The 15,624-nt window shown below is 42.3% G+C and overlaps 1 protein-coding gene across 1 annotated transcript in view; it reads left to right on the top strand.

Moving 5' to 3' along the window:
* The window catches only part of xpnpep2 (X-prolyl aminopeptidase (aminopeptidase P) 2, membrane-bound), a 73,260-nt gene extending 58,719 nt beyond the window's left edge, over nt 1-14,541 (top strand). Inside the window, exons 18-22 of the mRNA XM_043704673.1 lie at nt 1,031-1,135; nt 5,149-5,211; nt 7,208-7,284; nt 10,105-10,203; nt 13,897-14,541. Coding sequence (XP_043560608.1) covers nt 1,031-1,135; nt 5,149-5,211; nt 7,208-7,284; nt 10,105-10,203; nt 13,897-14,097 — 545 coding nt within the window. The 3' untranslated portion in view covers nt 14,098-14,541. The remainder of the gene's footprint in view (nt 1-1,030; nt 1,136-5,148; nt 5,212-7,207; nt 7,285-10,104; nt 10,204-13,896) is intronic.
* The last annotated feature ends 1,083 nt before the right edge of the window (nt 14,542-15,624 follow it).

Here is a 15,624-nt window from a genome sequence, read left to right as displayed (position 1 = left end):
GTTGAAAGATTGGAGCGACTGGGCTTGTATACCCTTGACTTTAGAAGGCTGAGAGGGGATCTGATTGAGATGTATAAGATTATTAAAGGATTGGACACTCTGGAGGCAGGAAACATGTTTCCGCTGATGGGTGAGTGCCGAACCAGAGGACACAGCTTAAAAATAAGGGGTAGGCCATTTAGGACAGAGATGAGGAGAAACTTCTTCACCCAGAGAGTGGTGGGTGTGTGGAATGCTCTGCCCCAGAAGGCAGTGGAGGTCCAGTCTCTGGATTCGTTTCAGAAAGAGTTGGATAGAGCTCTCAAGGATAGTGGAATCAAGGGTTATGGAAATAAGGCAGGAACAGGATATTGATTGAGGATGATCAGCCATGATCATAATGAATGGTGGTGCGGGCTCGAAGGGCAGAATGGCCTACTCCTGCACCTATTGTCTATTGTCTATATTGTCTATAAAATGTCGATTTTCCTGCTCCTGCTACCTGACCTGCTGTACTTTTCCAGCACCACTCTAATCTAGACTCTGATTTCCAGCATCTGCAGTCCTCATTTTTACACAGTGTTTCTGCCTTAATTTGGCTTTTAGTATGGGCTCAAAGCCAGAAAGCTTGTCATGGTTATCAGCATAGTAAGTCAATGGCAGTTTCCAATACCAGTCCAGGAGCTTGGGGACAGTCATTTGACAACTCAGATGAGTCAGTGTCAGGATCCTGTGCAAGACTACTCTAGACTGACAATGTTTGACTTGTACAACAGACTTTTAAAAATTGTGTCAGCATCAGGAATCCTAGGGTACCCCAGTTGTTATAAATAATTCTGGCTGTGGCAAGTAGAGAAACATGTTAGCATCAAATGAGGGATACCAAATGGACATAGTTAATGAGGCAAATGTGATAAATGTGTTTATAAAATCCACTAGGCTTCATGAAGAGAAATTTTCCATTAATTTGTCAAAAATGAGACTTTGCAAATAAGGTAAGATTCAGCTCACAAAACTGTCTGTCCTATATTAATAATGTTTTTGTTATTAGGAGATGAGCTTGATGTATGGGCTCGACATGCTTTGTGGGAGGCGGGACTAAACTACATGCATGGAACTGGTCATGGAATTGGCACCTTTCTCAGTGTTCATGAATGTGAGTATGATCAAACTGGCAATCATTACATTTCAACTTAGTTAATTATGCAGGGAGATAACAAAACATTTCTACATTACAACAGTGACAACTCTTCAGAAATGTGTCCATGACTAAAACACAGTGAACATTCTGCATTTATGAAAAGTGGTACATAAATGTAGACATTTTCCTGCTTTCCAAGGTTGTAAAAAAGAATTTCGTTTTAAAAGCAATTGACTATCAAACATTTTCAGCATTATGAAGGGAATGACCAAATTAATCCAGGAAATCCTTCAGTCTGGTGGAGGTTTGTAAACAGCAAGTCATAGGAGTGAAAATTAGTATGTTTAGGAATAAGAAATGTATTCAGGTTTGTGTGTTTGCTATCTATGAGCATATCTGTGTGCATCAGTACTCTGATCTATTTGTAACCAACCCAAATCAACAAATACACTCGGATCTATGCATCCTTGCTTATTATGATCTGCTTAGATTGCTCATAAACAAAGCTTTTTACAGTACTTTGGGACACATGACAATAAATCAATCAGTATAATAATAGTCAGTTAATAGGCGTATAATTGACAGGTATAAACAAATACTTTTGTATTGTATCGGGTCAAAGACCCAATCTCTTTTGAACCATTTTTGTCTATTTGGTTAAACACATTTCTATAAAAAGAACTAATCTATAATATTTATAAAATTGACCAATGAGAGAGTTTATTATTTCAAATGTCAATTTCTAATATTGCTGAAGACAAGTTATAGTGTCAGAGAGTTACACAGCATAGAAACAGACCCTTCGTCCAACTTGACTGCACTAACCAGATAACCCAAACTGATTTAGTCCCACTTGCCAGCATTTAGCCCATATCCCTCTAAACCCTTCCTATGCATGAAAAGATTGCCTCTCGGATCCCTTTTGAATCTTTCCCCTCTCATCTGAAACTAATGCCATTTAGTTTTTGATTTCCCCACCCTGGGAAAAAAGACCTTGGCTATTCAATTTATCTATGCCCCTCATGATTTTATAATCCTCTATAAGGTCACCCCTCAGTTTCTGACGGTCCAGGGAAAATAGCCCAAGCCTAGTCAGTCTCTCCCTGTAGCTCAAACCCGCCAATCCTGGCAACATCCTTGTAAATCTTTTCTGAACCCACTCCAAGTTTGACAACATCTTTCCTAAATCTGTTACCTGCCCTCAACCTGTTCATCTCCAGCTGCTGCTGTGACACTGACTGTCTCAACCTGTCCACCTCGCTCACCCACTCCAACCTCGCACCCTCACAATGCACAGTGCTCCACTCCCTCCATTCCAACTCCAACATCACCATCAAACCAGCTGACAATGGAGCACAGTGATAGTTTGGTGCACTGACCTCTACACCGCTGAACTCACTGACACCTCCTCCTAACACCCCCTCGAACAGGACTTCACCTTCCATCACCAAACCACCATCTCTCAGACCATCCACAATCTCATCACCTCAGGGGATCTCCTATCCACAGCAGCCAACCCCATAGTCCTGGAACTCTATACCACCCAGTTTTACCTCTTACCCAAAATCCACAAATTGGCTGCCGCAGTTGACCTATTGTCTCTGCCTGCTCCTGCCCCACTGAATTTATCTCCTCATATCTTGACATCACCTTGTCCCACGTGGTCCAGGAACTCCGCACATACATTTGAGACACCTTCCATATCACCCACACCCTCCACCTCCTCCATGACTTTCATTTTCTCGATTCCCAATGCCTCATTTTCACCATGGACATCCAGTCCCTATACACATCCGTCCACCATGACATTCCTCTAATGCTGACCAAACCAGAAGCCCTTCACCCAACCCACTCATTCAATTGGAAGAACTGGTCCTCACCTTCAATAACCTCTCCCTCGAATCCTCCCACTTCCTCCAGACCAAAGGGGCAGCCATGGTCACTCACATGGGCTCCAGCTATGCTTGCTTATTCATCGGGTATGTGGAGCAGTCCATCTTCTGCAGTTACACTTGCGCCATCCCCCATCATTTCCTCTGCTACATTGATATCGGCGCCACCTTGTACTCCCACGAGGAGGTTGAACACTTCATCAACTTCACTAACACCTTCCACCCTGACCTTAAGTTCACCTTGACATCTTGGACACCTCCCTCCCCTTCCTGGATACGTCCGTTTCCATCTCTGGCAACCGACTCAACACGGACATGTATTTTAAAACCATCAATTCCCACAGCTACCTGGACTACACCTCCTCTCACCCCTATCTCCTGTATAAACATTGATTCCTTACTTCTAATTCCAAATTCCTCTACCGTATCTGCTCCCAGGAGGAGCAATTCCACTCCAGGACATTCCAGATGGCCACCTATTTCATGGACTGCAATTTCCATTTCCACATTATCAACAATGTTCTCCAATGCATCTCCTCCACTTCCTGCACCTCTGCTCTTGAACCTCACTCCTCCAACTGTAAAAAGGACAGAACCCCCTTGGTCCTCACCTTCCACCCCATGCTGCACATCATCCTCCACCATTTTCACCACCTACAGTCAGAACCCCACCAGCAGAGATATATTTCCCTTCCAACCCCATCTGCGTTCCACAGAGATCATTCCCTCTATGACTCCCTATGGGCGGCATGGTGGCACAGTGGTTAGCACTGCTGCCTCACAGCGCCAGAGACCTGGATTCAATTCCCGCCTCAGGCGACTGACTGTGTGGAGTTTGCACATCCTCCCCGTGTCTGCGTGGGTTTCCTCCGGGTGCTCCGGTTTCCTCCCACAGTCCAAAGATGTGCAGGTCAGGTGAATTGGCCATGCTAAATTGCCCCTAGTGTTAGGTAAGGGGTAAATGTAGGGGTATGGGTGGATTGCGCTTCGGCGGGTCAGTGTGGATTTGTTGGGCCGAAGGGCCTGTTTCCACAGTATAATATAATCTAATCCCTCGTTAGTCCCCCCCACCAACCCACCCTCCACACCTGCACCTTCCCTTGTCTAAAGCCTCTGCCCGCATCTCCCCCCTCACCCACCCAAGGCCCCAAAGCATCTTTCTACACTAGCAGAGATTTTCCTGCACATCCAAGCACCTCATCAACCGTGTCAGTTGCTCTCAATGTGATCTCCTCTACATTGGAGAGACAGGACGCCAATTCATGGAATGTTTTAGGGAACATCTCTGGGACACACACATCAAACAACCCCTCCACCCTGTGGCCACCAACCTCAACTCTCCCTCCCATTTCACCAAGAACATGCAAGTCTTGGGCCTCCTCCACAGCCAAATTCAACAACTCAACAACTGGAGGAAGAATGCCTCATCTTCTGCTTTAGGGCCCTTCAACCACACAGCATCCACAGCAAATTCACTAGTTTCCAAATCTCCCCTTCCCCCCACTTCATCCCAGATCCAACCTTCCAACGTGACACCACACTCTTGAACTGTTTTACCTGTCCATCTTCCTTCCCACCCATCCACTCCACCCTCCCCACTGACCTATCATCATCACCCCAACATGCACCTACCTATCACCTTCCCAGCTACCTTCCCCCATCCCCAGTCACCTATTTGTCTCTCAGCCCCTTCCCACCCCCACCTTCCTGATGGAGGGCTTATATCTGAAACTTCGACTCTCCTGCTCCTCAGATGCTGCCTGACTTGCTGCGCTTTTTCAGTGCCACACTTGTTGACTCTGACTGTCCAGCATCTGTACCCCTCACTTTCTCCAACATCTTTCCTGAAGTAGGACAACTGGAATTGAATGGAGTATTCTAAAAGAGGTTCCACAGTGTCGTGTACAGCTGCAACTCCTATGATGTTCCAATTTCTGTACTCAATGCACTGACTAATGAAGGCAAGTTTGCCAAATGCCGCCTTTACTATCCTGTCGACCTGCGACTCCACTTTCAAGAAAGTTGTTCCATGTATTGGTCATTCAGAACCTTCAGAGTGAATAGGTTAGAAGCATTAAACAAGTTAATTATTTGGAAACGTATTGAATTTTGTTTATGTTTTTGGTTGATGCACAGGGCCAGTTGGCATTGGAAGCCCTCATACGTGCCCACTTCAGGAGGGGATGTTTACATCTATCGGTAAGTTTGCCTGTAAGGAAATTATTTAAACAGTAAATTGTGCCAGAAGAGTTTATGAAGAAAAGCTAGAGCTCAGACATTTCATATTTCTTAGTTAATTTCTTCAATTTCAAAATCATGGAAGTTCTTGGGTGTGGGGTTGGGGGAGGGTGTGAGGGTGTTGTGGCAGTGGCAGTTGGTGGAGAATGGCAGTGGTCATTCTAACACAGCAGAATGCACCGTCAGTGGCAGTGGATGGGTGGATGGGGCATGTGTTGTGAAAGGGATCAAACTAGTAGAAGAGATCAGAAAGGCAAATCTTTTATGATTGTGTTAAACACTTTCAAATTACATCAGAGTGAATTAGAGAACATGCATGGAATTTTATCATACTGACAAGAACTTGATAATTGCTTTTAAAAGTGCACTCACTGTTCTTACCTAGAGAAATTTTGCAGCCAATTTGCACACTATAAAGGCCAATAAATAACAAAGTGACAAACCTGTTTTATTGAAGTTGTTTGTGTGACCAAAATTGAGTGGGGTGTCAGCAAAGCAGTCTCCTGACAGCAGATGTACACGCCCACAAAATGCCCGTGATCCGACAGAAATGTAGTGGATTCCTCCTAGCAGCAGAGAGGAGACTGCTCCTCTTTTACTCATGGAGCCACTGACATGATAGAACCACAGCCACAACCACAAACCATTTTGTGAAGGGACTTCCCCTCCATACTGATGATCCCTGATATCTGTGACCCTGAATGATCCTGACATTTTCAAAATGCTACAGAGCGGTCTCCATTTTGAAGGGCCCTTGTAGTCTTCTACCTGTCTCATAGCCATCAGGACAAGCAGGTGCTATCAGCCATTCAGTAGTGTGGGTCCTCACAAGGGACAATCCACCTTGTGGACCTGCTAGACATGCTTAACTGGATGGCAAGTACAGACACTCTCCCTTCATTGCTGACTGCTGCAAAAATGACACTGTGCTATCAGACGTACCCTTGCAGCCAAATGCCAAATTTGACAGTAAGATTCTGATTGATACTTCTAAATAGGAATGAATTGCTCAGTTATTTGGAGGCCAAATTGGTAGCCTTAGTCTTCTTCATCATTCTGCCTTATCTTCTGATGAGTACACAGTGAGGCCAAAGAAATGCCATCCCTTCTCCTCATGAACTTAGAACCCCCTGACAAATGTGTCGAGACACAGCAGATCAACAATCATTTCCCAAAATTCTTCCCCTGTCTATACAGATAATGAGAAATTAATATAAACAGAGGGCAAGATTTTCCAGCTCAATTTTCTTTGACCACAGGTCATTCCATTTATGGCCCTGTTATCTTCACAGAGCTTATGCGCTTTACTACCTATTGATAGTTTAGTACTAAAGGGCAGAGTCTCTGAATAAAGGGGCACCAAATTAAAACTGAAATGATGTGGGTTGAGAGTCTTTGGGTTGCCTTGTCACAGTGACCTGTGGGGCAGCGTCCTTGTGTATGTTAAAGTCTGAGATAGTTGATTTTTGATCAGTTAGAAAATTGAGATTTACAGGGAAAACACAAGGAATATCAGATCAGTCATGAACCTTTTGAGTAGTGGATCAACTCTAGGGGTAGAACGGTCTACTCCTGTTCCTATTTCTTATGGTCCTGTGGTCTTAGGTGCTACAGACACTGACGCAAAGTGCAAACTGTACATCTGAAAACAATTAAATATTTTACTGTTGGTAGATAAATTTCACACAGTCTAAAAGTGAATACAGATGTGGAAGGCCTATATTCACCAATTAACCTGAACTAAAAATATCAAGCTACAACCCACCGTTACAGTATTGAGCTGTGTTAACAGCACAGTGTTAACAGATTTTAAGTTTCTCATGTACCCCACCCTACTGTATGCATTGATCATCTTTGTGTGAAAAAAATGATCATCAGGCCGACAATTACACCAGTTGCTTCTTCTCCGAAAGTACTTTTTAATGTTGTATCTGATATGTTAATTTTTCCCTTCCAGAGCCTGGTTATTATCAAGATAATGAATTTGGAATTCGAATTGAAGATGTTTCTGTTGTAGTAAAGGCAGAAACTAAGGTAACATTTGTCCATTTGTCTGCATTATGTCTCATGTACCCCAGATAAAGTTTTCCATTTGGTTAGCAGCAATTGTTTTATAAAAACAATAACCTTATTATTTAAATCTAAAATTCAAATTCTATCCTACCAACAATGCCAATGTCAACCTTTGAGTTTGCAACCATGGCCAGAATCTTCATCCCTCTTAATGGCAAGCTTGGAGACAAAAAGGATATTTAATTAGTCAGGATGGTGATGAACCTGAATGTCTCCATCACCGCCTATCAGTGCTTGATTAAGGGACTTGACATCAATAAGCTTGGTCCTGTTGAGAACCACCCACATGCTCATGTCCTTACTGCCAACTCCCTTATACCCCCTCCTAGCGATCCTATCTTACAAATGCCTTCCAAACATTACCTGCCTGTAGCCTGGATCATTCGTGCCTGTCCTTGCTGCAGCAAAAGCAGCCTTCCCTGTGCTGCTGCTGAACAATCAATTGCTGGCACGTCAGAGGGCGGCACGGTGGCACAGTGGTTAGCACTGCTGCCTCACAGTGCCAGAGACCCGGGTTCAATTCCCGCCTCAGGCGACTGACTGTGTGGAGTTTGCACGTTCTCCCCCTGTCTGCGTGGGTTTCCTCTGGGTGCTCCGGTTTCCTCCCACAGTCCAAAGATGTGCAGGTCAGGTGAATTGGCCATGCTAAATTGCCCGTAGTGTTAGGTAAGGGGTAAATGTAGGGGTATGGGTGGGTTGCGCTTCGGCGGGTCAGTGTGGACTTGTTGGGCCGAAGGGCCTGTTTCCACACTGTAAGTAATCTAATCTAATCTAATCAACTATTAGTAGGCAAGCATCCATGCCTGGAGTACTGATTCTGATGGAAGACTGACTGACTGACCAACTACTACCTGGCTGGCTCATGGTTTGACAACCTTCCTGAAATGATGTGGAGGTGCCAGTGTTGGACTGGGGTGGACAAAGTTACAAATCAACACAGCACCAGGTTATAGTCCAACAGGTTTATTTGGAGGCTATAGCTTTTGGAATGCTGCTCCTTCATCAGGTGGTTGTGCTGATGAAGAAGCAATGCTTCAAAATCTCGTGCCTCCAAATAATCCTGTGGACTACAACCTGGTGTTGTGTGATTTTTAATTTCCTGAAATGCGGTAACATGAGTCTCTCCAGCAAGCTGGTAAGATCCTGATGTTTCACCATGCTGCAGAACCTCAGCCTGTCTACACGTCTGCATGTAGAATTCCCAAATGAACTTTATCATCACTTCCTGGAAGATGTATGGAGTGCTGATTCCCAACATGACACCACCTATCTATCCAGAGATGAAATCAAAAGAGACACAAACCTACTCCTCTTACTTGAATGTCCGTATGATAAGGCTGAGCCAATTTTTATGAACACATTAGGTTTTGCTTATCATTTTACGTGCATCATTTAAAGAGGTTAAAAAGATGGTCAGAAACACAGCAACTTTGTTGTAATCTTTGTTGAAATAAATGGATCAACATTGTGGTTTCTGACCTTATACTGGGTTCAAATGAAAATTTGAATTTGTAATTGTAAACAGGTATTGCAATTTATTGTAAAAGTTATGTCATATTTTTAAGACAATTTATATGTTGTGTGGACAGCGACTCTTATTTAGCTGCATGCCAATGAATTCAGTGCTTTGCTATATTAGATGACTTTATTAATTACAAATGGTACAATCTGATCTGAAGCAGGAAACCAGTTCTTTCTGTTCTTTGCAAAACAAACATTTTTTGAAAATGCTCCAGTACATGCTGCCAATTGCTTTCTTACTCCTTCTACCAATGATTCTCTGATGACCCCTGATCCTGAGATGACAATCTCTGGTCCCTGACAGGGCAAACAACATTCCCATGTTTACCCTGTCAAGCCTTCTAAAAATGTTGTCTCTGCAAGATTGTTTCCCATTATTCTATATTCCAATGCATACTGGTCCATTTTACTCAACCTCTTCCTATAAGAAAAGTCTCTCCACACTCAAATCAATCTAATAAGTCTTCTCTGGACTGTCTCCAATGACAATATATCCATTGTTACAGAGGGGCCCAAAACTGTTCACAGTGAAGAAGGGCTCATGCCCGAAATGTTGATTCTCCTGCTCCTTGGATGCTGCCTGAACTGCTGCGCTTTTCCAGCAATACATTTTCAGCTCTGATCTCCAGCATCTGCAGTTCTCACTTTCTCCTAGTGGTCAGACTAAAGCCTTATATGGTTTTAACAAACCTTCCCAACTTTAATACACTGTTTTCCTTGAAATAAGGCCAACATTCTATGTCCTGCCAAACCTGGATGCCAGCTTTTTGTGATCTATACACAAAGACTCTGAAATCCCTTTGTGGTAACTTTCTGCTGTCATTCTCTATGTAAATAATATTCAGCTCCTCTGTTCTTCCTGACAAAGTACATAACCTCACATTTTCCATCTGCCGCGTTTTGCCAATTTACCTAACCTGTCTATATTCCTCTGCAAATTCTTTGCACCATCCTCACCACTTGCTTTCCCTCCTCAAAACACAATGATGTTTTATCATCCATAAACTTGGCTATATGTTCGCTTTCCTCATCTAAGCATTTTATTTTGTAAATAATTGTGTATTGCTCTTTGTGACTGCAACAATTTCTGCCAACAATATTTTGTTGAAATGTTGGGTTAAGCCTAGTCAAACAGATGAGGTTAATGCTTAAATACGTTATGCCAGATTAAAGAATCACAAACAGTCATAACAAAAGGTACAAGTGATATTTATGTAAATTAAAGTTGTACGAAATAACAATTTTTTTTTCTTTATATAGCACACATTTGGAGGCGTTCCCTACCTGACATTTGAGCATATTTCTCTTGTTCCATATGAACGAAAACTGATCGATGTGTCCATCATGAACAAGGAACAGGTGTGTTGTTTTTGTATGACCAATCTGTGAGACTTCAGTGTTGAATTTGCCTTGATCCTGTAATTCTAGAATTCCTTCTATAAACTACTCCACCTCTCTCTCTCCTTAAAATCTACCCCTTTGGACAAGCTTTTCACCCCTTGTCTTGATATACCCCTGTGTGGCTTGGTATCAAATGTTTATTTGGTAATATTTCTGTGGAATGTCATTGGCAATTTTACCACAGTAAAAGCGCAATATAAATAAAAGTTGTTCGAGGTTTGTGATTGTGCAGCTCAGCAAGCTTCTTCATCAGAGCACAATGCATGTGCTGTAAGTGGATAAAACAACATCTGAAGAAGTCAGTTCTGAAGAAGGTTCAGTGGCCCCAAAATATTTCCTCTGCTTTCTCTCCACAAATGCTGCCAGACTGTCTAAGATTTTCCAACAATTCAACTATATTCCATTCCTCCAATTCCTTTGTCTCTGTTGCATTTGGTCCAATGGTACCAACTTTGACAAAGGAGCCTCCATAATGTTGAACTTCTTCCTTAACAAAACATTCCCCAGCATTGTTGTTGACAAAACCCTCATCTGGATCCGACCCATCTCCCACACTTCAGCCCTCACCCCCTCTCCCCCCTTGTCCTTACCTCTCATCCCAATAGCATCCATATCCAGAGGATCATTAGCCACCACTTCCGCCACCTCCAGTGAGATGCACCATTAGACACATATTCACCTCACCTCCCTTATCAGCCTTCCACAGGGACTGTTCCATCTGGGATACCCGGGTCCATTCTTCCTTCACTCCCAACACCCCCAGAAGCCTCATAGCATCTTCTGCTGCGACTGCAGAAGGTGTAACACCTGTTTACTTTCTCCCTCTTCAGTATCCATGGGCCCAAACACATCTTCCAGGTGAAGCAGCATTTACCTGCACTTCACACAATCTAGTCGACCACATTTGCTGCTCACATGTGATCTCCTCTACACTAGGGAAACAAAGTGTAGACTGGGTGACCGCTTCGCAGAGCACATGTGTTCCATCTGCAAAAACATCCCTGAATTTCCAGTTGCCTGCTACTCCTCCAACACACAGCCATGTTCCAAGCCAACACCTCTGTCTCAGGCTTGCTGCAGTGCACCTCATTTTTCACTTGGGTACCTAGCAGCCTTCCGGATTCCATACTGAGTTTAATAACTTGAGCTGTCCCATGTCCTTACCCCAATCCCCCACACACTGGGCCTTGTTATCACATTGTCTGCTATTACACGTAACCCATTGTTAGCCAATAATAGCTATTCATGCTCCTAGCCAGATTATTGGCCGTCCAATTGTTCCTCTCTCTCTCTCTTTGGGCTCTATCCCCACTTGTCATTTACTCCAACATTTTCCTAGCTACCATCAGTTCTGAGGAAGAGTCACAGGACCTGAAATATTAATTCTGATTTCTCTCCACAGATGCTGCCAGACCTGCTGAGCTTTTCTATTAACTTCTATTTTTGTTCTTTTTTTCCAACAATTTCTGTTGTTGTCACTTTTATATATTTTATGATGATTTATCATCACCATCTTGTAGCACACTAAAGCCTTGATTTTTCAATCAGGAATATTTATTTGACACTTTTCATTCACTTATTTTTAAACTCGGGATGAGGCTATCAAATCAGCTGCAATTTCATTGAATGGTGGCGCAGACTGGATGGGCTGAATGGTCTATTTCTGCTCTTATGCTGAACCTCTGTTTGCACTTTTACCGTAAAAGCTTCGGGGCAGAGATATCTAACGCACAGAGAAAATGCGCTACACCTGAGGAACACTGCATTCACCCAGATTAACCTCAACTAAATTGGTCAGACACTTTTCTGCCAAAGTCCACGTTCCAACATCTGTAAAGAGGAAGACATATGAGCATGCACAGCATGTCTAGTCATTGTCCAGAAACAACATTTTGAACTCCTGCAGCCTAACGCTGGTATTGGTGGGGCTAAGGAAAGCAGCACTTGCATTCAACCTGGCTCTGAGATTTGGTGCTCAGGTTCTCTGCAATTCCTCTCACCAATGCATCACTGGACCAAGAGCCTACCTCCTTCTTGTCCATCCAAATGTGCACTAATCCATGCAGAATCAGGGAAATTAGGTGAAAGGCATGTGTACACCCATTCACCTCATTTAAAACTATTTTACTGCTTGACTTTGCTGCATATAAAAATTCTGTATCATTCTTCAATGAAAGTACCGCAAAGCTCAGGCCATGAGAGATATAACCTAGCATAATGTTTCCATTTCCACAACTTCTATTTTGTGACTAGGAGCTGAAAATTCCCTGGGTGTAATGCAAAAGAGAATCAAAATCTTGTATAGAAAATATTTATGACACTATTATGCAAAACACTTCGGTGAAATTTACATTTCTTTTATTTATATTGCTCTTTGATATCACTGATATCTTCTTAGCTCCAATTTTGATTTAAATGCTGTTGTAGTCCAACATCAACATTTTGTTTCAGCAATTATGTATCCAAGGTGACCATTTTAATGCTGCTGATCAATTGCAAGTTAGGAACAGCATATTTTGCTGCAGAGTAAGGTTTTCTGTAGACAGTCCTATACTTAGAAAATTGGCCTCTTCTTCACTATGATGTTTTTCAGTTTCCCACTGCGCCCACCCTGCGTAGGACACTGGGAATGTGTTTGTCAATTTAATGGCAAATAAGTTGCAGTTTCACATAATGGCTCCAGTGATTTTTATGCTATAGCAGTAGTATCTCTACGTCTGGACCAGGAGGCCTGGGTTCAAGTCCCACCTGCTCCATAGGGGGGGCATAACATCTCTGAGCAGTGTGACTTTTTGTTTATAATGTACCTCCATTCAGACTCTTCCGGTGCAGTGGTAGTGTCCTTACTACTGAGCTAAAAAGTCTAGGTTCAAATCCCACCTACCCCACACATATTGCAATGGTGTATAAAAATATCTATTATAGATCCATGCAAATCAAGAATGGAAGTGTGCGACTATGATGATAAACCTTATCATAAAATAGGCTATATTGAGGCAGACAAATGGTTTTAAATCACCTTCGATTTTATAGTGCCGTTTTCTCTGCCTGTATTGTCCTTTAGAAGTCCCTCATAAATATATACATTTGAAGTTCGCCTGGAGAGCAAATATTGATCTAGCGATTGCGTGAAATGAAAGTATAAATATAGTCAAAACAAAGAAAGTTTACAAATATCACTGGGGCAAATTATTACCATTAGCACTTTACTCCAATAAATTAATTATCATTACAAGTCACAAGGCAAAAGGCCTTGACTGAGATGAACATTGCTGTTGGGTATTCTATTTTCAGAACACAAGTCCAACAATGAATTAGGAAGCAGTTCTTACTGAAATCTATGGACATAATTCTATAGTATGATAATTCATCTGGATGGTTTGTTTCCCCAGTATGATAAAGTATTTTAATTCGACTCTAGACTTCATCTTAACAAGATACCAATAATCAGCACATCATTTTGTTTTAGGATTTGTGGTCAGTTTTATTGTCTAAGTAGACATGGCATTTCACATTAGAACAGAAGCACAAGTCAATTATTAATGTGCATTTGCAAAGAATTTTAGTTATGATAATATTCTATTATTTCCCATAATGTTACTATACATAGTATATGAAAACTTAATTTGTCTTCTCAATGCTGTTTTCTAGATTGACTGGCTTAACAATTACTATGAGAGGATTTGGAGGACTGTGTCCCCTGAACTGCAAGCACAACAGTTGACAGAAGAGTACGATTGGCTTCAGAAACACACACAGCCGTTTTCACACGGTGTCATCATAACATACTCATTTATCAGTCTGGCCGCAGCCTTGCTGGGAAGCTTTCTATTACAAGGAAAGATTTTCTAAAAATACCCAAAATCTTTGGATCTGATCTTTTTCACAATTTACATACAAGACACTTCCTTAAAAGAAACAGAATATTGATCAGTATAGCACAGGAACAGCCTTGCAGGCCATTGAGTCAGTGCCGAACATGTGGCCATTCTAAACCAATCCCAGCTGTCTGCACTTGATCCATATCCCTCCATTCCCTGCCTGTTCAAGTGTCTGTCTAAAAGTTGATATCATATCTGCTTCTACCAGCTCCCCAGTATCTATTACCCTCTGTATAAATAATTGCCTTGCAGAACCCCTTTAAACTTTTCCCCTCTTACCTTAAACCTATGCCCCCAAGTACCTGACATTTTTACCCCAGGTAAAGGACTCCCACCATCCACCTTATCCAGGCTTCTCATCATTTTATATACTTCTTTCTCATAGATAATACACTCCAATCCAGGCAACATCTTAGTAAACCCCTTCTGCACCCTCTCCAAAGTCTCCACATCCTTCCTACGGTGTGGCAGTCAGAACTGCACACAATGTGGCCTAACTAAAATTTTATACAGTTGCAAAATGACTTGCCACTCAATGAAGGCAGGTATGCTATATGCCTCTTTACCACCTTATCCAATTGTGTTGCCACTTTCAGGGAGCTATGGACTTGCTCCGCAAGATCCCTCTGATTATTGATGCTCCTAAAGGTCCTGCCATTTACTGTATACTTTCTTCTTGCATTTGATCTCCCACTTGTACAAATTAAAATCCTTCTGTCATGTCTCAGCCCACCTTCTAACTAATCCTGCTGTATCCTTTGACAACCTTCCTCACTATCCACTAACTTCTGTGTCATCTGTAAACTTACTAATCAGATCACCTATGTTGTCGTCCAAATAATTTATATAAATTACAAACAACAGAGGTCCCACACTGATCCTTGCAGAACGCCACTGGTTATAGACCTTCAGTCAGAAAAATAACCCTGTTCAACTACGCCAGCCCAATTTTGTATCCAATTTACCAATTCACCATGGGTCCCATGTAAGGTAACCATCTGCACCAGACTACCATGAGGGACCATGTCAAATGCTTTATTAAAGTCCTTGTAGACAATATTCACAACCCTACCCTTATATTCCCTCTTTGCCACTTCCTCAAAACACTTGATAAAATTTGTGAGAAAAGACCTCCCCTGCACAAAGCCTGGTGACTTCCTAACGGGTCTGTTCTTTTCCAAATGTGAGTAAAAATCCAGGCAAAGTCAAGTAGAAGAAAAACTTTTGAGTCACTTTCAATATAAATTACAACCCAATGTGTCAAATAAAAAACAATGTCTCTATGACCTACGTTATAGGAAATGATATCAATTGCCTCCTAAGGAATCTGACATGTTTAATTCTCTCAACCCAGTGCTGCTCCAGTTACGTAGGCTACCAGTTTCTTGGAACAGTTCCAGTGTTTCACAATGACCCAAATATCCTTCATGTTTATGGACAAGCAGGAAATGTTGCCGCATCTGAGGACACAGCCTTTCTCAGCTACAGCACAATCTTT

Source organism: Chiloscyllium plagiosum, chromosome 15, assembly GCF_004010195.1.
Source record: "Chiloscyllium plagiosum isolate BGI_BamShark_2017 chromosome 15, ASM401019v2, whole genome shotgun sequence".
Taxonomy (NCBI): domain Eukaryota; kingdom Metazoa; phylum Chordata; class Chondrichthyes; order Orectolobiformes; family Hemiscylliidae; genus Chiloscyllium; species Chiloscyllium plagiosum.
Note: the sequence above shows the minus strand (reverse complement) of the source record. Positions and strands in the feature narration are given on the sequence as shown.